This window comes from Corvus moneduloides, chromosome 20 (assembly GCF_009650955.1).
Source record: "Corvus moneduloides isolate bCorMon1 chromosome 20, bCorMon1.pri, whole genome shotgun sequence".
Classification (NCBI taxonomy): Eukaryota; Metazoa; Chordata; class Aves; order Passeriformes; family Corvidae; genus Corvus; species Corvus moneduloides.
In genome coordinates this window covers 4,198,267-4,219,102 of record NC_045495.1, presented here as the reverse complement: position 1 = coordinate 4,219,102, position 20,836 = coordinate 4,198,267, and the positions used below count along the sequence as shown (strand labels likewise).

Here is a 20,836-nt window from a genome sequence, read left to right as displayed (position 1 = left end):
CTCTGCAGCAGCCGCAAGTGGGACATGCCAGATCCCTGCTGACCCGGGGAAACCAGGGGCCTCTGGGGGGGGGTGGGCGGCCAAACTCTGCCCTGAGCCATGTCTCTGAGTGCCAGGACTTGGCTGTGACACTGTAGTGGCAGCGTGTGGTGCATCCTGTGGCCAGCACACTCCGACTCGCCATCACACAGCAGCTCCTGGCTGGGAGGTGGCACTGAGGTGGCTCACACTGAGTTAGGGGCTGCACCAGCCACTGGCAAAGCCGTTAGTGATGGTGTTAGTGATCACATGCATGGCTGTGTTGGTGACCCCAGCCCTGGCCAAGCTCCTGTTTGCCTGGCACAGCCCCTGTCATGGCAGCACAGTGAGGCTGGGAGTGCTGCTCCAAACATGGTGCCAGCACTGGGCAAACTGGGGGAGCCGGTCAGCAGCGTGACCCAAATGTGGGGTGCAGGCAAACATGCGAGAGAGACTTCCCTTCTGCTCCCAGAATGCAAAACGGGATGAGAACGCCATGGTGATGTCTCATGGAGCCGCAGCCCTGGCTGGGGAGAGAGGGAGAGGTGAGACGGACTGGGGACAGCACACAGAACGCCAAACCACGGCCCAGGGTACAGGCATGGTGCCCTTCCCCACCTGGGATCCTCAGGAGCGGGGGTCTGAGCCCACCTGGCCCTGCTCAGCATACAAACAGTGCCCACAGGAGGGGCTCTGGGGACAGGCAGGTGACCAGTCTGAGACCTAGCAAAGCTCACCGTGCAAAAAAAGCCCCTTTAGTCAGGCTGCAGGACCGTGGCCCCACTCCCCCGAGCGGGCCAGCCCGCTGCGGTAAGCAAATGCCAGGGTGAGGGAAGGGATATTTTCTGCCCCAGCTCCCTGCTTGCCCTGACAGCCAGGGTTTATTCTGAGCCTGACCCTGTGCCAGCAGCCGGGCAGCTCTGGTGGGACCTCCTGCCCTGGATGGCACCCGCTCTCCAACCCCAGGTTGTGCCTGGGGCCACTGGGGAGAAGCCCCCTCCCACGGCCAGGTGTGGCACAGGGGAGCCACCAAACCAACCCAGCAGTCTGGGAGTACATCCTTGAGGGCTCCCCTGTACCCCCCAACCATCACCACGCTGTGAAATGCCAGCGCCGGGAGCACAGGCTGAGCACTAGGGTCTGGAGATGAACCCACCTGTGGGTCAGAACCCCCAAACCCCCTGCCCACAGCACTCCCACCTCCAAGCAGCCTGGCACTGCCACAAAGGTCTCCAGAGAGCACTGGCCATGAGGTCTCCACAACAAACAACCCCCAGCCACCAAAGCACCCCAGGGGTGGGTTCAGCCTCACAGTCCCCACTCCCAGTGCCAGGACTGTCTCCCACATGCCCCCCTCGTGCTCCCCAAGCCGTGCTGGCCACGCTGGGGGTCCCCACCTTACCAGAGGGAGCCAGGAGCGGGGTTTCCACCGGGGCGAGCGCGGCACCGCACGGGAGAGGCACTAGTGGGGCGGCAGCCGGCAGCGGGGACAGCTGGGCTGATAGGGCCACCCTAAAAATAGCCGAGGAATGCAAGGGCCCCGCCGGTGCAGCAGCAGCCGGAGGGAGAGCTGGGGGGGGACACGCGGGCAGTGGGGCCTCGCCACCACCACCGTCACCGCCGCCACTGCCAGAGGAAGTGATGTGGGCTCCGCCGCGGGGGGAACTGCCCGGCCTCCGTCCACACGGAGAGAGAGAGAAAGACACCCCCAAGCCAAGTGCAGCTGTGGAGCTGGGGGAGCCAGGGAGGGCTCTGTGCCTCAAGATATGGGGTTGCACACTCCTGTACCCTGGGGTGCCTGGTGTCAGAGCTGGGTTCCTGGTGTCGTGCCAGGCGGTGCAACCCTGACACTTCTTGTTCCTCCTCCAGCTTTCCCATGAACACAAGTCCCCCCCAAAATGCTCCTGGGGATGGATAGCACCCCAGCAGCCCATGGTAAAGACATTTTCATGGCAAAGCTGCCCCTGGAAGACCAAGGTCTCCCTGGAAACAGCAGGAGTGGGGCAGCAGGCAAGGGGCTGGGGGTCGGGGGCCTCCCTGTGAGGGGGCTGCTGGAAGGAGCTGGTGGCAGGGAGCCAGGCACACTGGTGGCATGGAGGAGCAGCAGTGACACAGGCATGGCACACTGGGACCCCAGCTGGCAGCTGAGCAGGTCCCTGCCCGATCTAAAGGAGACAGATGTGTCCTGAGCAAAAGACCATTCCCATGGGAAGCAGGGGGTTCCAGCCTGGCACACCCCACTGCACAAGGGACAGGCCACATCAAACACCCTTGGCAGGGCTGGCATAACACAGCAGAGAGTGCCTGTGGTGACATGGGTGTCCCCAGAGAGCTCAGCATTGGAGCCACCTCCACTGGGATGCCCAGCCCAGCTGTTTGGTGACAGCAGCATTTCTGCCTGGCCAACATTATTTCTCTCATTCCTTTGCCAGGAAATTTGGCAGACACATGCTGGCCCATGGCTGAGCCCACTGGACACAAGCCCCCTCCCAGGACCCCTTGGGACTCCCCCACACTGGGACACCACAGCAGCACCAACCCCTCAGTGAGAGCAGAAAAAGAGCCAAACCAAGAACCTCCCAAGCACGGAAAAATGATAAAAGTGCCTCCAACACAATGAGAGTCCCACATCCCACCCTGGTGGGACACAGGGAACCCAGCCACGCCATGGCACAGTGGCCTTGCACCCTGGGGACAGCGACCTGCAGGGAGCTGGGTGCCCGTGGACAGTGGCATGCAAGGTCGGCCAGTGCCCCCGCCAGATGCCTGTGGTCCTGCTGCAGCCCTGGAGCGGTCAGAGGCGTTTCTGGAATATTTCTGCTGGGCCGGCGCACGCCTGGGCCCTGCCTGAGGAATTTCGCTGGTAAATAAATAAATACGAGTGTGGAGCTGAGCCAGCCCAGCTGCGCCACACTGGGAGCAAGCCTGGGACACAGAGGGGGTTTCACCCCATCCCCAATACCCGGCCATGCTGTCCCACTGGCTGGCCCCCTGTCACCCCACAGCACTGACAACCCCACGAGATGCGGCGGGTGCTGCCCCTGCCCAGCCGGGTCCACAGGGACAAGGGTGACTCAACACAGACCTGGTGAGGGGGTTAAACCCCCCCATGGTGCACAGAGAGCCTGGCACCGTCCTGCTCCAGCTGGGGAGGGGCTTCCAGAGCAACAGCCCAAAATATGTCTATAATTTCCTGTTTCAAAAAGGATCATTTTTATTTAAATTAGGACCAGAAACATTCCAGGGAGCTTAGTGGGGCCTGGGGGAGAACCAGGCCTCCCTGTGTGCCAGCACCTTGTGTGAGAGACCCCCAAGTGCACCCAGCTCCCCAGTCTGGGCTCCCTAGTACCGGCAAAGCCACAGCGTGTCACTCTGGTGCACCACGCAGGAGGAGGAGGCATCCTGTGCCGGGTGCCTGTGCTGCGGTGGAAACCCCACGACACGGTCAGTGCCAGCCCTCTGGCCAGCTCCCACCGGCTGATGCCGTCAAACCACACCACCACGTTCCGGCACAAGGCTGCAGCCTCTCCCATGCAGCCCCAACGGCACCGGCGTCTCCTCTCTCCCTTCCCAGCCCAGCCCCGCGCTCCTGGAAGGCACAAGCGCCTCGCTGGCCCCGTGTGCCAACATCCAACGCACACCTGCCTCCGTGCCAGGGTCACAGCCGCGCCCCGTGTCCACACGGGGTTATCCAGGCAGCACTGCCCGGTGACGCCTGCAGGGCTCCGGGGAGGAGCTGCGGGGAAGCCACCGCTGTGGCTTGGCGCAGACTCCACCCCGCGGTGCCGGCATCTGCTCGAGGAGCACATGGAGCCCCGTAGTCACCCTCACGCCATCCTGGCCACCATCCCGCAGGCACAGGGCCTCGCCATGCTCAGTGTGGTTCTCGCCAGTGCAGGCAACCTGCTCTGCAGACAGAGGCATCCTCCATCCCTAAGAAAGGCTTAAAAATACACTAAACAAGTCCAGTTTTATGCTAAACAACGCCACGCTGCTGCATCCCGTGCCACCATGGAGGGGGTCCAGCCCTGCAGGCTGCTGGCACTTGAGGGGGCTCTGCTGCTGGCTGGTCAGGACGCTGGTTAGCTTGTGGCAGGGTCAGCAGTGGCGGGCAGCAGGCGTGAGGGATGTGGGTCACCCAGCCATTAAGTTTCTATTTATACAGCAGCAGCAGCCGCGTACGCAGGGCTGCGCACGCCGGCAGCAGCTCCCGGCCCCTGGCACGCTGTGTGCCTGCCCCAGTCCCCGGGGAGGATCCCAGTGGGGGACGCCAGCGTGGGCAGTGGAGCAGGCAGTGTCCTTCTGCAAAGTAGCCTTTGGAATTTCCGGGCAGTGAGGAGCAAAGCTCCCTTCTCAGCTGGACCGTGCTCCGTTAGCAAAGAGATGGGGACAGACTTCCCGCAGGCAATGCAGAGCTGGGCTCTCCTGCAGCCCCTCTGGCAGGAGGAAGACCCAACCCAACAGCACCCTGAGCATCTTGGGGGGCAAAACCCGCCAGTGACGATTTGCAAGACCAGATGTATCACTGCTGCATCCCAGCCACAGCCTCCTACTCCTCCCTGTGCATCACTCCTGGCCGGAGCAGCCCCAGCACCCGCTCTTTCCCACAGCCCCTGCCAACCTAAACACCCCCGCGAAGACACTGGCACTGGCAGAACGCAGGCCCGGCAGGGCCCGTGCCGGGGCCGGCGTTACTCACATCCCAGGCAGCACGGCGTGTCCCCTGGCCGCCCCGCAGCCAGCAGCGGCTCAGCTCGCTCAGCTCCAGGATGGGCTGCACCTTCAGCTGCACCGTCTCCCCCGACTGCCGGATCATCTCCACGATCTCATCCCGGGATTTGTTCTCCACGTTCCGCCCGTTGATCTCCACCAGCCGGTCGCCCGGCACCAAGCCCAAGGCCAAGTCTTTGGTGCCGGCTCCGGGCTCGGCGAAGTGCACGATGCGCCGGTACACCTGCCCGTCGGTGCCGCGGTCTAGCATGGTGGTGCGGCGCAGGGAGAAGCCGAAATCGCCGGTGTTGCGCCTCTGCAGCTCCAGCTGCCGTGGGGTGGGGGGCTGGGGGGGCACCAGGGCGGGCAGCCGCAGCTCGGCAGGGAACCTCTTCCCGACGAGCTCCGGCACCCTGGCACGCAGGGAGGTGGTGAGAGGGGCGCAGGGCTGTCCGGGGGGAACCCCCTGCTTGTCGAGTGGGGTCTCCAGCGTGCGCACCTCCACCTGGGGGGACGGGGCTGCCGAGTGCTCGGAGGGCGTGGAGGTCTCTGAGGTGCTCTCATCCCGGCTTTTCTGGGAGAAGGAGAAGCGTTTGACAATCACCTGGGAGTTCTGCTTGGCCAGGGAGCCGAACTTGGCTGCCCGCTGCAGCACCGAGCCCTTGAAGTTGGTATCCTCCGCCTTGAGATCGTCGCTGGAGCTGGCCGTGCTCAGGTGGCCCGAGTCCAAGATGACGCTGCCCCGATTGCTGTCAGAGTCAATATCTGTGAGGTGCAGCTCAGAGCCACTGGCCACTTTAATGGGGATGGGGTTGGAGATCTCCAGACGGGTCTTGGAGTCCCGCTTGGAGGCACGGTTGAGGTTGAAGAAGCCCCGGCGCATGCTCATCTCCTCCAGGCTCTTGAGCTCAGCTGCTGACATTCGCTCCTTTTTCTCCTTCTTCTTCTCCTTCCGGGCCCCATCCTTCTCTTTGTCCTTCTTCATCAGGTTGAACATGGTGATGGGGGGCTTGGGGTGCTCTTGCCCCCACGGCACGGCACTGGGTTGGGGTGCTGGTCACGGCACGGCCGCCTGTGCAGGACAGACAGGAAGGGTGCCATCAGAGAGCAGGACGGCCAACACCCACCCACCACCCTCCATCCACCCCACTGGTCATCCCAGCTGCCACCCCCAACCCCTGGGCCATGTCCCAGTATTCCCACCCTCCTTGGGGACCGCAGCACCACAGGGCTGAGACTGCCCCAGTCAATGTGTCCTCACCCTGGCTGGGCACCAAGCCCCAGGGATGCAACAGGGATGTTCCTGTACCCCCAGAGACACCACAAAAGAAGCCCAGAAGCCTGGCAGTGCCTGGCACTGGGGCTGACTGCAGGCAAGGCCCTCAGCAGCTCAGGAGCTGTTTTGGAGCAGCACGGGTGGGCAGGGAAGAAAATATCCTGGTGGCTTTTGCAGCAGTTACTGCCGGCACGACAATCCCCAGGGTAAAACCCCCATCCCATCCAGCCACCAGCGTCCTGCCTGCTGTTCAAAAGCCCCTTGTCGAGGAAACAGAGGCCTTTCTGCTGCTCATCCTGGTTCCGGCCACCGCAAACCACAGGGACTGCCGTGGGCAGTGTCCCCACCAGGGAGGAGCTGGAAACACGGCCTGGAGCAAAGGTTGCTCTAATAAACAGGAACCTGTAAAATCACATCCCTCCCAACACTGATAAGTGTCTAATTTTAGCCAGGGCGACGTAGAGGCTCGTGACGCTGCCAGCAACCTCCAGGAACAGTCGCTCTTTCATTCGGGCATCCCGCGCAGAGCGGGGGGAGCACCCAGCTTCCAGTGGGAAAAACACGGCTGGGCAGAAAACCCAGCTCCCTCCTGGAAAACCCCATGTGCACCCAGTGTCTGGGGACACCCAGTGCCTGGGAGCATCCACAGTCTCACCCTGCATGGGGTGCTATGGGACTCCTCTGCCCCTGGGGTAATTGGTAGCCCCCCCCAACCTCCATCGAGCGCTTGGGCTGCCGGTAAACAATTCCAAAGTGGAGCAGGCGGCTGGCAGCGCCCGTGGGATGGGCTGACAGCTATATATAACAGGGCAGGAAACTGCACAGGAACTTAACCTCAGCACAAAGGACAACAGGAAAGCTCCCCACGTTTGAAGCATCTGCTTTAGAGCTCTCTGACGGGTGTGGGGACAAGGTTTGGGATGGGTAGCGCTGCCCACGGTGGCAGTGCGGGCTCTACCTGGGGTGCGGGGATGTTCTGTGCCAAGCTGCACCTTGGCTCCAGCACAGCATCAGTACTGCATCACCATCACTGCCTGGACCATCTCCCTGCAAGGGCACATGGTCTCCACTGCCCTTGAACACACTCAGTGGGACAAGGGAAACCTGTTTTCCCCTAGGCAAAGCCATACAGGGATGGCAGGGAACTCCCTGAACCTTGCTGCCCCTCGGGGCCAAGGCAGAAGCACACGTGCACAGGAGAGGCCTGGCCACAGGGCAGGTGAGGACAGAGCTCTGCAAGCCATGGCACACTGTTGGCCCTGGGTGTGTGATACCTCCGAGGCAGTGAGGGGAAGCAGCCCGAGGGACAAGGTCAGGCTTGCAGCTGCAAGGCTCCTGGCCATGGCCAGAGGCGCTGCCACAGTTCTGTCCGCATCATCCAGCCCCGGGGTTCTGGCTGCTCTGCCTTCTTCACAGCACCTGGGGCTTTACCCAGACCCACAGCAGGACCTGGGCAGGGCAGGACCCCAAAACACATGAAAACAACCCAGTTCCTTTCTCCTCTCCCAGAACTGCTGGCTGTGGGGTGATCGCTGACCCAAGCCATGGGACAGCACAGCAGGTGCTGTCACAAAGGGCCCCATGGCCATACCATCCTGGGGGTGCCAGGGCCTCAGCACAGACAATGGCAGGGAGGAAACCACCTGCACCTGTTCCTGTCCCCTCTGTGTGACACGTACCACTGGTACCACAGTAGCCTGGGCATCCCTGAAGCTGTAGAAAGGGCTGCACCCCTGGGAGCACCCAGTGCTCACCCCATGGCTGCTGGGACCCTTCCCGGGGATCCCTTGGGAGCAGAGCCACTCATCAGGCAGGTGCTGGTTAGAGCCTCAGCGCCAGAAGACAGGCAGCCAGCGCGCTCTTTGTCCTCGGCGGTTTCTCTCCCGGCACACAGGCTGCCTCGCAGCCTTTGTATGCCCAACAAAAAGGGGGAACAGCGTTCCCAGCCGCATCGCTAATCAGGCAGCACTGGCGGCCACTGCCGCAGCCACGTGTGCCCCACTCAGGGCCACAATAGGCAGCAGTGGGGCAGGGAGACAGGACTTCTGTGGGCTGGGGAAAGGACTGCAGCATTCCCCCTGCGTTGGTGTCCCCAGCCCGTGTGGAAATTGTGGTTTGTTCCCTTTTCCCCAAGAAAGCTCCTGCCACAGATGGGTGCAGCCCAATGCCGTGAGCAGGAGGCGGCTGCCGAGCTTCTCCTTGCTCCTGATTCAGCCCCAACGCGCCTTCCCTGACTCAGCCCGGGCTCGCTCCGGGACTCCCCTTGGCCAGGCATGTTTGGGGCAGCAGCGTGCATGAGCCGTGACAGGGAAGGGAGAGGCGCCCGCCGGCGCTGGCTGCGCTCTGGGATCGCACGCGAAGATGCTGCTGTGTGACACTGGGCTGGCAAAAGATGAGGATGTCACCGTGGAAGGGCCAGATGGCAGAAAGAGAGATGCACCTCAATGCTCCCCAAGCCAAAAGTCCTCCCTGAGACACTCAAGCAGGAGCCAGATGCACCTTCCTCCATGTCCCCCCCCCACCACAGCCATGAGCCCCCGTGTCCCTGCCAGGGCGTCAGGGAGTTCCAGGCAGGGAGGAAGGCGTTCACTGAAACTCCCAGCCACTCCTTCCCTCCTCGAGACGCAATCTCGTCTGACACGCTCCCGTGCAGGGACCTGCACAGCAAGTTTCACGGTCACCTGCCCTCCCTGCTCTGCTCCCTGATGCCAGCAGTAGGGCTGTGCTCCCACACCACTTTGGCACAGGAGCTGGTGGCTGTCCTCTGCTTGGGCACACCATGTTGGGGTACCCCATGCCCTGGCTGCGCCCAGCCAGGAAGGGATGATGCTGTGCCAGGGAGCGGGAGCTGCTGGCAGCGATTCTGAGCGGCCAGGCCAGCTCCCACGCAGGGCAAATGGGAGCTGACCTGCGTGATGGCTCTTTGCTGGACACAAGTTTTCCATGAAACAAGGAAATTTAGGGGGTTTCCAAATCCCTCTGCAGTGCCTTCCCTTACAGACAATGCTGGAATGTGTCAAGAGGAAAACAATCCCGGATCTACCTGAGTCACAGATGAGATGTGCCAACAGGCTGTCCCCAGAGCAGGATTTCAGGCCCTCCTGCTGCAGGAACCCCATGTCCAACAGCAAAGGGGACCCAGACTGGTTGTGAGGGGTCACCCTGGGCCAGGAGGGTGCAGGGGGTGCAAGCATCTGTCTCGCCCCAAAGCCAGGAAATGACACAGCTTGAGAGGTCTTACAGGGTAAACCCAGAGGGAGTGGGGCAGGATCTCAGCTGGGCTGCCAGGTGGGAGATGGTTCCATGACCAGCTGAGGGAGGACAGGTGGGTTACAGCCCCCTCAGCACAGGGCACAGGCCTCCCTCATTACCCTTTTCCAGCCCCAAATTCACAGCCTGACACCCTGCATGGCCCAGCCCATGGCAAAGGTGAAGGGCTGAGCCCCAGCTCGTCGGTGGGCAAAGTCCAGGGCTGATGCAGGTGTGGTGGGAATGCTCAGCTCCCGAATGGGATGGGACAGTGGGCAGGGGTCCCCTAATTCAGGAGTGCCAGGGCCAGCCTTGGGGTGTAGGAACACACTGCCATGTGCCCACACTTTCCTGTAATTGCCCTAAGTTTAGCTCTGGCACTGGCTGACCAGAAAATTTGCATCTCACAGGCCGGCTGGAAACCACACGATTTAGGGATGCGCATCCCAGCCCTTGCCCGATGCTCCAAATATTCCCCTCTGGGAAAATTAACAGGCGCTGGGGTAGCCACAGCCCTGTGAGCCCCCACCACCCCCAGCACAGCAGCTTGCTGAGGGCCACCACCTCTGTCACTCCAAAAAAAGTGCCTCAGGTGCCAGTGGCACCGGCCCCAGCAGCGATGTGGTTAGTGGCGAGCCAGGCTAATGGCTTTGGATGCAATTCCCTGGTGGTGTGGGAAAGGCCCAGGCCAGCGGGTTCTCCCTGGAAGCAGGGCTGGCCCTGGGGAGCCCTGCAGCCGGTACCGGGGTACCCAACACGGAGCACCTGATATGGGGCACCCTGCAGGGGGGACACACAGGGACACGGCACACAGAAACACACCCCGCACAAGGTGACACACACATGCAAACCCGCACACGCCTGACACCGGGGGCTGCACAGGCGCTGCAAGACAAGAGCGGGCCATGCCCACACCCACACCCCGCAACCGGGGGGCGGCACCGGGGGGGCCGGCACCCACCCACCCATCTACAGCCGTTGTGCAACGCCGCGGGGGCACGGGCACGGCTGAGCTCAGCTCAGCTCGGCTCGGCTCGGCTCGGCCCGGCCCGGCCCGCCGGGGGGGCGATGCAGCCGCGGCCTGCCCCGCGCCGGGCGGTGCGTGCCGGTGCCCCGGCCGCGGTGCGGGTGGCCGGTGGCCGGTCCCGGTGGGATGGCGGCGGGTACTCACCCAGCGGCGGCGGCGGAGCGGGGCCCGGTGGTGGCGGCGGCGGTGCCGGGCCCCGGCGGCGGCGCGGGGCGGGGCGGGGCGGGGCGGCCCCGCACCGGGGCGGGCACTGCCGGCTCTGCGCGCGCCGCCCGCCGCGCCGGGCGCGGCTCCGGTCGGCACGGAACGGAGCGGGGCCCTGCCCACCCGGGAGCGCCGCTGCGCCCCGCAACCCGGCTACAACCCCCGGACGGCCCGGCGCCCGCAGCCCGGCGCGCAGCCCGGATCGGTGCAACCCCCCCCCCCGCCCCACAGCCACGAACCGGGGTGACCCCGCACCCCCCCGCACACGGTGTGTGCGCACCCCCGGTGGGACACGGTGACACACCGTCCATCTGGCGGTTCCCGCACGCACACACAGCCCGATCCTCACGCACACTCACGTGTTGTGCTCTCGCACTGGTGCACACGCAGCCCCGTGCATCGCACAATGCACACACGCACTCCTGGGGTTCTCCTTTTTGGAAGAATCCCATTAGGAACAGGACTGGATCCAGACAGGGAAGGCTGGAGGCTGCTGGCCAGAGCAGGGTGACCAGTGCCCACTGGCCCCAGTGTGGGGAATACAAAGCCGGCCATGGCAGAGCTGCCTGCGGAGCCATTCTGCAGCTTCTCCCGCAGCACCTGTCCCCAGCGAGGGCTGTCAGCCTGCAGGGACTGACTGTGAGGACAGTGCGAGAGTGCCCTGCTGCTCTGTCCAGGAGACTGCCCGTGGTTAACAATGAGCATCTCCCAGCACACCCAGCAGCGAGAGCAGCATAGTCTTTGTTACACCCCTTCCACTGGTGTCCAGCTTTGGGACGTCACTCTGGGGTTGGTCACACACAGCGAGAATCCTGGGACAGATGGTTTCAGGATAAGCCCTGCCATATCAGTGCTGGGACAACCTCCCTTCCTATCAGGTGTGGAAGCAACTGGGCCCAGGAAAGCTGGAGTGGGTCTTTGGGAACAGGGGCCCCAGAGAGAAGCATCCACAAGCTCTTTCCAAAAGCACTTTTCAGGCAGTGCTCAATCTCTGATGGGAAGATCAGGATGGATAGAGAGACGACAGGGACAGTGCCCTGTCCCAAGGTACCCCAGGGGACTCACTCCAAACCCGTGCTGCCATCCTGCCATCGCTGGCTGAGTCCTGTGGTCCTGGCTCTCCTACCATCAGCCTGTGAGCCACTCTTGGGACACACCTTTCTGGGTGTCATAAGCCCTGCTCCCTTGCAGTGATAAAGCTGGCTGTGATTTCCAGCCCACAGCCTGTGCCCAGGACATGGTCCCAGAGCAGCAGCAGAGCAGGACACATGGGGCATGGCAGAGCAAGCTGGCAGCTGAGCAAGGAGCCCTGTGCTGGGCCCTGGCCCCAGGGAGGAGTGGAGTGGAGGAGATGCAGCCCTTGCAGGGGCGGAGGACGGCGGCAGTGAGCGCAGCCGCCTGCTTTTGTCACACTGTCCTTTGTCCCAGGCACGTGGCACCAAGCGCAGGGAATCGCAGCCATCCGGAGAGCAGGGATGGGGTCGAGTGATCTGGAATGGCGGCAGAGCCCGTCTGAACTTTCAGGAGGGTTTTCCAGCTGCGGTGGCGAGGGCACACATTGTGTGGCTGTACCTCTGCCCTGCTCGCTGGCACAGGTGGGTGAACAGCCAGTTACAGCCTGTGGCAACTCCTGCTTCCTTATCACGCTGGGCAGGTGGTGATGGGCTGGTGCTGGTTGGAACTGCTGAGCTGTGGGACAGCACGGGGTCCCCAGTGTCACACAGCCCTGCCACCAGCAGCCACCCACTGGGGCCACTCTCCTGCCACATATCCAGGGCTAAAACACCCCGTGTTTTCCAGTAAGCTGGCCAGCTGTTCCTGTCTACATGATCCCATCTGGCTTTGCCAGAAACAGGTTGGGTTGCCCTGAGCAGCTCTCCCTGGCAGGGGGTTCCCCAGGCACCAGCAAATCCCACATCCAAGGAAAGTCTCTGTGTTGCCCAGGGTTTTCTATGGACAAGCGGGACAGAGCTCCGGTGCCAGTGGCATTTTGCGTGCCCCTGGCAGGCGTGGATGGCTGGCCAGGGCAAGGGCCTGGAGCCGGGCTGGGAGGGGAAGCATCTGTTTTGCAGCACCTCGGGGTTCCCTAAATAGGTCACTGCATTTTTATAGTCTCTTGGATCTAGAAAAACCAGTTGTTCCGGACAACCTGCAGACCCGCCAGCATCATCAGCTCCTCAGGCACTCGCCACTGTGCCCCCAGGTCCTTGGACACCTGCCCCAGCAGCACTGTGAGCAGGGCCAGGAGCTGGGGGGGCTCACAGCAGCCTGAGCCATATCGGGGTCCTGTTCTCTGCTGAGAGTGACCCATCCCTGGCCATGCCCGGTGTGGGCTGTGCATGGCATGCTTTCCCCCCACCTTGCCCCTGGCTTGGGGTGCCTGCCAGCTCCAGGCTTTGCTCTGGGGTGGTTTTCAGCCAGAAACAGTTTTCCTGTTGCAGGGGGAGGCAGGTCCCTGTGTGGGGTGCAGAGGGGTGTGCAGTGCCACCCACCCGCGGTACACCCGCATGCGCCGATGGTGTCCCATCCTGCTCGGGCTGAGCTCTCCCTCTAGTGGCACCAGGCTCCTGCCAAAGCCTCCACACTCTGGGGTGGCCGGAGCCGTGACCAGGGCATGTCCGAGGGGCTGGAGTGAGCTGGAGGGCGAGCTGGAAGCTGACCTCTCCCCTCAGCCAGGATGCCCACAGCAGGTGCACAGGGAGGGTGCTGGGAACGCTTCGCAGGAGCATCCCACCACCAGCCCTCCATTTTGGCATCATTGCAGAGGGCAGGTGGTCCTGCCCTTCCCATTCCCTGACCCAAATTTGCTGGGATGTGGTGGCACAGTCACCTGGCGTGCCAGGCCTTGGGGGTGCAGCCCCACGGCTCTGTGTCACGGTGATCCCCCCAGTGACACCGATCCCACCCCTATCCCCATCCCGCAGCAGCCAGCGAGGGGAAGGACCCGCGCAAAGCCCAGCTTCCCCCGTCAGGGCAGTGCCCTGCCCGCAGCAGGGGTCCCCCAGAACCCCGCTGAGCCCCACGAGGCCCGTCTGGTCGGGTGCCACCCCGCCGCGCGTCCCCGCAAGGTCCCCCGGGCCGGGCGCCAGGCCATGCCGCAGGCAGCGCTGACGGGGCGCTTTGTTTTGTGCGGCCGCGGCTGCCCAGCGGGGAGACAAAAGGGGCAGTCAGACGCGGGCGAGCATTGTGCCGGCAGCCATGCGCTGAGGCAGCAGCCCGCGCCGCCACGCCCGCCTCGTGACCCCCGACGGCCCGGGCTGTGCCCGCCATGGTGCCCCAGGGCCTGCGGTGCCCGCCCCACGGGAGCCCCGCATGAGAAGGGGGCTGTGGGGCTGGTGGCGGTGGTCACCGCAGGGCCGAGGCCTCCCCAAGGTCATGGCAGGCGTCCTGGGTGTGGGGTTGTGGTTGTGGCAGCGCTGTGTGGAGCGCTGGGGCTCGGCGTGGCTGTGGGGACGTGTCTGCCAGGGCCACGCCAGTTCTCACCTCCAGCCTCCCTCGCCGGTGATGGGAGGAGGGTGTTCACACCAACGCGGTGATGGGGAACACACCTTGGCTGGTGGGGCACAGGGACAGTGCCTGGTAGACACTCCCCCGTGAGCCCACCGCCCGCGGGGTCTCATGGGGAGGTGTCCCCACGGTGCCAACTGGCGCCAGGGCCAGGCCAGCCCCCAGGCTCACCCCGTGACGGCGCGGTGCATTGCCCCTGGAAAATGCCAGCGCGGTCAAATCGTTGAGTCATTTGTGCCCAAGATTATCTGTGCAAACAGCCGCCCCGATTATTTTTTTTTTTTATTATCAAATTTTTTTTCTTTTTCCCTAAGAATGTGGCTCAGACCATGGGGATGAGCAGCTGAAATCTCTGGGGATCAGCAGGACAATGCCAGAGCAAGCATTGTGCTGACGGCTCTGCAAACGCTGGCACCGGTTCCCGGCCAGCAGTACCCTATAAAAGCTGAGCCGCTGAAGTAGGCAAACATTACATGGGCGAAGCAGCAGTAACCGCCTGAGCTAGGTGAGTCCTGGACCGATGCGCACCTCTCCCACCTCACCCCTCTGCTGCCAGCTGGCTGGGCAGACACCCTTCCTCCTGCCTGGTGGCAAAAGACACCCAGAGGGACCATCGCTGTTTCCCATGGCATAAGACAGGCTCACACGTCCCCGCTGGCAGCCGGAGGGGGGGGGGTGAGAGCCCCTCTACAAGAGGGCACCCCACTCCTGGCACCCACCGGCATGGCACGCTGGTTGGCATCTCCCACCATTAGCCAGGGCTGTCCATGGGAGCCCACTGTGCCTCCCAAGGGACACTGGGCAGGGAGAGGGGAGCAGGCGGGTCTGTTGGACACTGCCAGGCACAGGGCAGCCCGTGCCCGCCGCAGCTCCCTGCTCTGGCTCAGGGGTGCTTTTCCTAGCGGTGGTCTGGCCTCGGGGAAGGAGAACGGGGGATCGGGCACTGTGCCCTGGTGGGCACGCAGGCTCCGTGCCATGGCCGGGAGGAGGGAAGGGGCACCGCAGCAGTGACAAGGGAGCACCCTGCTTTGGATGTGTCCCACAGCCCCCTACTGTGCCCCCTTCCCCATCCTTGGGCTGGCAAGAGGGTGTCGCTGAGACTGGTGTGGCTTGTCCCCAGCAGTGGGGCAGCTGTCCTTGAACAGGCGCTGTGGGTAGTGGGCACAGGGCCGTCCCCCAGCCTCGCGAGCGGGCAGCAGGGGTGCACAGGAACATGCTGCAGTAAAAAATGGCTTTTCCTTCTTTCTCCAGACACCGATCCAGCAGCAAAGATGGCTCAGACAAACCCTCTGCCTGTTCCCATGGGCCCGTGGAAGGTACGTCCTTGCATCCCCTGTATTTTGCCTTTCCCTGTGTGCAGGTAGGGAACAGGGAGAAGGGCAAAGCCCATCCTCCAGGGCCAGGAAAGTTGCACAGCGGGCAGTGAGGCAGGGACAAGCACAGGAAACAGGCACCCCTGTTCTCTGCCCATGGGAATGTGCCTCCTGCCTGCTCAAATACCTCCCGGGTGTTTTTCATAAGGGTCTTCACAGCATCCCGGGCCAGCTGTGCCCTGCTCTTACCAGGCATCCGGTGACAGGCAGTTACAGAGTCCCCAAAAGCCACCGGCTGTTGTTCACCCTCCCCTGTCCATGCAGACAGGGTGAGCAGTGGGCACTGTGGAGCAAGGTGGGGAGCAGCCCCGAGGGGTCTGGCAAAAGCCCCAGGGCCATAGGTCGAGGAAGGAGTCGAGAGGGAGAGGAGAAACACGTGCACAAGTGAGAAGCATCCCGTCGAAGCCTGGAGCTGTCGCGGGAGAGGAGAGCGCCAGCCGCAGCCCCCCGGGGAGGTGCCCCTCGCCCTTTCCCCCGTTAATCCTCTTTGCCCTAGAGCGTTCGGAGCCGAAGCCGGGAGAACCGCCAGCCACAGCCCTGCCACCCACCCGTCCCAGAACGGCTCCGCTCCTCTCTCCGGACGGCACCGCTGCCCCGGGAACTGATCTCCGCAGGGGTGAGCAGGAGAGCGGAGCGGGGGCCAGCCTGCGGCTCCCCCGACACCAAGGCAGGGCGTCGCGGGGCCAGCAGTGCAGGGACGTGGAGGCGTGCGGGGCTGTGTCCCAGCCCAGAGGGGTGCCCAATGCAGCCTTCGCTGGCTCTCTCCCTGACGGAGCCACCCTCCGTCTCCAAGAGGCGCTGAATTGCCTGGGGCCACTGCCGGGCAGTTTCCAACTCGGCAGCTCGCTCTCCGTTCCAGATCACCGTGTACGACCAAGAAAACTTCCAGGGCAAGAGGATGGAGTTCACTTCGGCCTGTCCAAACATCATGGAATGTGGCTTCGACAACATCCGCTCCCTGAAGGTGGAATGTGGCGCGTGAGTACCCAGCTGCCATGGAGGGGGTGCTTTCCCAGGCGGGCTGGCTGGGAGAGGGGTGCCAAGTGTGGAGTGGGACCAGCTGTCCCCGCTCTGCTTGGCTGGAGCCAAGCACCACAGCCAAGGGAAGCCAGGCATGGGGGGATCCCACCCTGCCAGGGCAGAGCAGCCAGCTCCGGGAAGCACTGATAGAGGGAGAGGGCCAGAGGACAGTGGCAACACCTTTGGCATCATCCAAAACTGCCTCCCACAGTGTTGGAATAGTCAGGTTTGGAGCTGCCCGAGGATGCAGCAAGGGTCAGTGCTCAGTGAGTGGCTCTTGAGCTTAGCCTGGTCCCCATCCTGTCTGTGTAACCCCACGAAGCACCAGCCCTAGAGAACCACCTCTCACCCCAGGGCCCTGCCCTCCTTTGCCCTAGGCTTTCCCTGCACTGCACAGCTCCCAGGGCCAGGGCAGAACCCTCCCGCAGCTTCTCCAGTCCTGAGAGGGGTAGAGAGCAGAGCCGGGCTTCTCCCTGCACACGGGAATCTTCCCTGGCACAGGCAAGGCACCTCCCGAGCAGCTCAGGGAGGCCGTGTGTCGGGAGCGGTCCCCGCGGTGCACATCCCTCCGGGGCGGGGAGCAGATGAGCTAGATTTGTGCTGCTATCTTTAGGACGTGTAATGCTAATGGGATTACAGCAGCATGCGTGCTCACGCCGTAATCAGCTCCCTGCTCCAGTTGACATGTTCCTAATCAGGCTGCTCACCTTGCACAGGGCAGGCTGGCTGCAGGACATGGCACTGGGGCTCAGTGGCAAGAAACCTTCGACACCCCAGCTCAGGCCCTCTGCACCCTTTGTACCCCATCAGCAAGGGATCCATGCACTGAACAGCCCGTGCCACCCGCCTTCCAACCCCCAGCCCAGGCTCTGTCCCCAGTCTCCTTAAGGGGACATCCCCACCCTGGAGACAGGCAGGTGCTGTGTGGGCAGCACCAGGGCTTGCAAAATGTGTTCTGCAGGGTGGAGGCATCCCACTCACCTCTCCTTGTTTGCTTTCAGCGAAGGCAGAAAGGGGAAAGGCCATAGGTCCCTGCTCTCTGCTCAGAGCCAGATGGGCTCTGCCTGCTTTGGACATCAGGAATTCAGGTCTTTTCAGCAGTGTCAGGTTGTAATTGGGAAACAAGTAAGAAATGAGGCCTTTGGGAGAGAAGGGCAGCTGGGGCATCCTGAAGCGATGCTGGTCTGCATAAATAACGACAGAGCAGCCAGGGGGAGAACCACCTGTGCAGGATGGGCCCCAGGATCTCCCCATCTCCCACTGCAGCCGGGCATGCCGTGGGGGTGCCTCCCCAGCACCAGATGCAGTTTCACACTCCCTGGGTTCTCTGCCCACATCCAGCACCGCTTCCCCTCCTCCCAACCTGTGGGCAGAGGCGAGACCCCAACCTCCTCCTTGCACCTACATCCTGCCCCTGTGCTAGCTCCAAGCAGGAGCCCCTGAGCTGCCGCAGGAAGCCCTGGCAGCCCTCGCTCTGTTTTTGCAGCTGGGTCGGTTATGAGCACACCGGCTTCTGTGGGCAGCAGTTCATCCTGGAGAGGGGAGAGTACCCGCGCTGGGACGCCTGGAGCGGCAGCAACGCCTACCACATCGAGCGCCTGATGTCCTTCCGCCCCGTCTGCTCCGCTGTGAGTGTCCCACGGGCCTCTGGTTCCGTTAAAATGTCCCAGGCCATGGCAGTGAGGTTAGGAAGGGAAAATACAGCTATGCCAGGGGCAGGCTCAGTGTTTCCCCCCAGTCCCAGCAGGATTTGCTCCTTCTGTCCTGTTTATTTTAAAGTTTTTGAGGGAATTTCTGGGCAAGCCTTACATGACCAGAGCTAGGGGACAGCCAGTCTGAGACAGTAGCTGTGGCATAGCTGACACCTCCCAGCCACCCAGAAAACTCCAAGCAGCCAGGGTCTGAACACCTCCCTCTCCAGGAAACCCTCTGGGTAATGCTGTAGGGAGTGACAGCCCTGCCATTCCCACCCACGCTGGGGCGGGAGCACCACCTCCCCCTCAGCCCCTGCTCTCCCCCTCAGAATCACAAGGAATCCAAGATCACCATTTTCGAGAAAGACAACTTCATCGGCCGCCAGTGGGAGATTGCTGATGACTACCCCTCGCTGCAGGCCATGGGCTGGGCCAACAACGAAGTGGGCTCCATGAAGATCCAGTGCGGCGCGTAAGTGACGGGCCAAGGACCAGGAGCAGCAGGACAATCCACTGCCATCGCTGTGCCACCACGGTGGGAGGGGGACACCCTGTAACCCCCCTGCTTACCTCTGTCCTTTTCTTCCAGCTGGGTGTGCTACCAGTATCCCGGGTACCGCGGCTACCAGTACGTCCTGGAGTTTGACCACCACGGTGGAGACTACAAGCACTGGAGAGAGTGGGGTTCGCACGCCCAGACCTCCCAGATCCAATCCATCAGGCGTGTCCAGCAGTAGCTCCCCAACTTCCCAGTACATCTCTGCAAGGTTTCGAAAGCTCACCGGCTCCCTCTTGGTGCTAATACTCCCCTCCCGAAATAACCACCCCCTCTTGTACTGCCACTGCTTATGGAACAACACTCCCAAAACGGTACCAATCGCCACAATTGCCAATAAATGTGACTGAAAGAAAAAGATAAGACAGCTTGGTGTGTGTTTGCTGTTGTGTGTTTGGGACTGAGGTTGCACACCCTCATCCCAGGAGCGGGGACCAGACTCTTTCCTGCTTACTTTAAGCTGGGCTGAAGCGTGGCAGGGCTCACACTGAGGGAGATTCAGACCTCCACTGTTGCACAGAAACACTTGGTTTTTTCCCTGCCTGCTCTCTCCTTCCCCTGACAAGGTAAAGGACACCTGGACTCTGCCCCACTGAGCCATACCATCCACGTACACACAGCTTGTGGGCTCTGTGGCCAGCACAGCCAGGCCTCTGGGATCTAAACCCAGGCTGCTCCCCGAAAACGCAAAAAAGAAAGTCACACTGACACCCACAAACTTTAAAATTTTTATTCAACAATTTACATCACTTATTGTCTGTCTTAACGTATTCGATCTACACAAATTTCTTTTTTTTTTCCTGATAAAATAATAAAATTTGGATAAATTTTGAAGACCTGTTGGTGCAGAATAAACAAAATTTCAGGTAAGGTTGGTTTTTTTTTTTTTCTTTTTTTTTCTTTTTTCAAAACATATAGTGTGAAGTATGACATCATTGGTAAAGATACATCATGCCATTACAGCTCATGGACATTACCTATCCTTACAGTCCGTGACATCACCCACACCAGCGCAAGGGGCTGCGCCAGACACAGCTACAGCAGGTTTTACACTAAACTCCTCTAGCCACCCTCTCACCACCAGGAAAATGCCTACGCTTTTCCAGCTGGGCACACAGAGTGCATTCACCTAATTGGAAAATACCGGGGAGGGGAGAAGGAAACACAGACTACCTTTACCGACCCGTGTGGTCGCACACTACAACATCGACACCAAAGAGGGGCTGCCCCTCTCTGCAGGTCAGAGGTAATTCAGCTCCTGAGCAGGTAGAGCACAACCCCTCGCAGCGATTTGAATACAAACCAGGAACAAAATGAGAACTTATTGAAGGGGAAGGGGGGCAGGAGAGGAGACAGACCCCGCCCGGCTCTGCCTGCAGGGATCTCTCCGGCCCCAGCTCGCAGTCGCAGTCGAAGCGCGTGGTTGTGTTTTGCACCGCCCTTAACACTGAAATATTCAGGGAAGGGAGAGAGAGGGGCATCAGTCCCCCCAGTAAACAAGTTGAGGACCTTCAGAGGCTCGGAAGCCTCTGAAGGTGTGTAAGTACACGTGTGATGGTAGATAGAAAAGCAGCCCTGTTCTGTATGAAAAAAAGCTGTCAAGTTAGTACAAATTTCTGCCATGGCGAAGGGAACAGGAGGAGAAAGCTGTCAGGGTCCTTCTCCTGTCACAAAATCCCAACTCTCCCGCACACAGGCTCTGGGCTAAGCAACATGCTTCCAAAGGTGGTACCTGCAACCCAACGCACCCAACGCATGAAAACAAAAACAAAATAAAGCTCTCACCCCCAAGGCTGGAGGGAACCCTGTCTCCACTCCAGCCCCGCAGTGGGATAGTGAGGAACCCTGTCCCTCCTGCCTCACAGTGGGAATACACAGCGGTAGGATTCCTCTTGGTTCATTTTGTCATTAGAAGCCTCGAGTTTGCCCACACCACCGGCCTGCAGCGCAGTGGACTGGTCTCCATCCCCTCCCCAAAGCTGCTTTGCGTGGGGGCTCCCCGTCCCCATGGGGACACTGGCGGGTGCCGTCACCACGCTCTCCCCAAAAAGGGCACTGGTTTATCTGACAGTACAAAGTGTATCCGAAACACAAGCCAGCACACCCCACTCCCTCTGATTCAATTACTAAAGTAGGCTCTTTAAAATAAAAAAATAATATATATATTTATATAGCTATACAGAGAGATACAGAGAAAGCAAA

General features: G+C 61.7%; 2 protein-coding genes across 34 annotated transcripts in view; one reads left to right on the top strand and one right to left on the bottom strand.

Annotated features, from left to right (window-relative positions):
- Positions 1 to 10,469, bottom strand: part of MYO18A (myosin XVIIIA) — a 36,649-nt gene extending 26,180 nt beyond the window's left edge. For 27 of the 33 annotated variants that reach the window (XM_032129690.1, XM_032129694.1, XM_032129691.1 and 24 more), the window contains exons 1-2: positions 10,425 to 10,469; positions 4,718 to 5,800 (exon numbers count right to left, since the gene is read on the bottom strand). In XM_032129690.1, coding sequence (XP_031985581.1) covers positions 4,718 to 5,725 — 1,008 coding nt within the window. In that variant the 5' untranslated portion in view covers positions 5,726 to 5,800; positions 10,425 to 10,469. Of the gene's footprint in view, positions 1 to 477; positions 546 to 1,420; positions 1,605 to 4,717; positions 5,801 to 10,424 lie in introns of those variants that run through there. The other 6 variants (XM_032129689.1, XM_032129688.1, XM_032129692.1 and 3 more) reach the window with 2 other exon arrangements.
- Positions 10,470 to 14,391: 3,922 nt separating this feature from the next.
- On the top strand, positions 14,392 to 18,997 carry CRYBA1 (crystallin beta A1). The gene is made up of 7 exons (XM_032130315.1): positions 14,392 to 14,496; positions 15,243 to 15,307; positions 15,861 to 15,980; positions 16,224 to 16,342; positions 17,871 to 18,012; positions 18,408 to 18,550; positions 18,668 to 18,997. The coding sequence occupies exons 2-7, from the start codon at positions 15,263 to 15,265 to the stop codon at positions 18,813 to 18,815; spliced, it is 717 nt and encodes a 238-aa protein (XP_031986206.1). The 5' UTR covers positions 14,392 to 14,496; positions 15,243 to 15,262; the 3' UTR covers positions 18,816 to 18,997.
- Positions 18,998 to 20,836: the final 1,839 nt, after the last annotated feature.

What these genes read in the sequence shown, in the direction of transcription:
- CRYBA1 (XM_032130315.1), top strand. Translation starts at nt 15,263, where the DNA reads ATGGCTCAGACAAACCCTCTGCCTGTTCCCATGGGCCCGTGGAAG. An exon ending in TTCCCATGGGCCCGTGGAAG is followed by an intron (nt 15,308 to 15,860) that starts GTACGTCCTTGC and finishes TCTTTGCCCTAG; the next exon opens with AGCGTTCGGAGCCGAAGCCG. An exon ending in CTGAAGGTGGAATGTGGCGC is followed by an intron (nt 16,343 to 17,870) that starts GTGAGTACCCAG and finishes CTGTTTTTGCAG; the next exon opens with CTGGGTCGGTTATGAGCACA.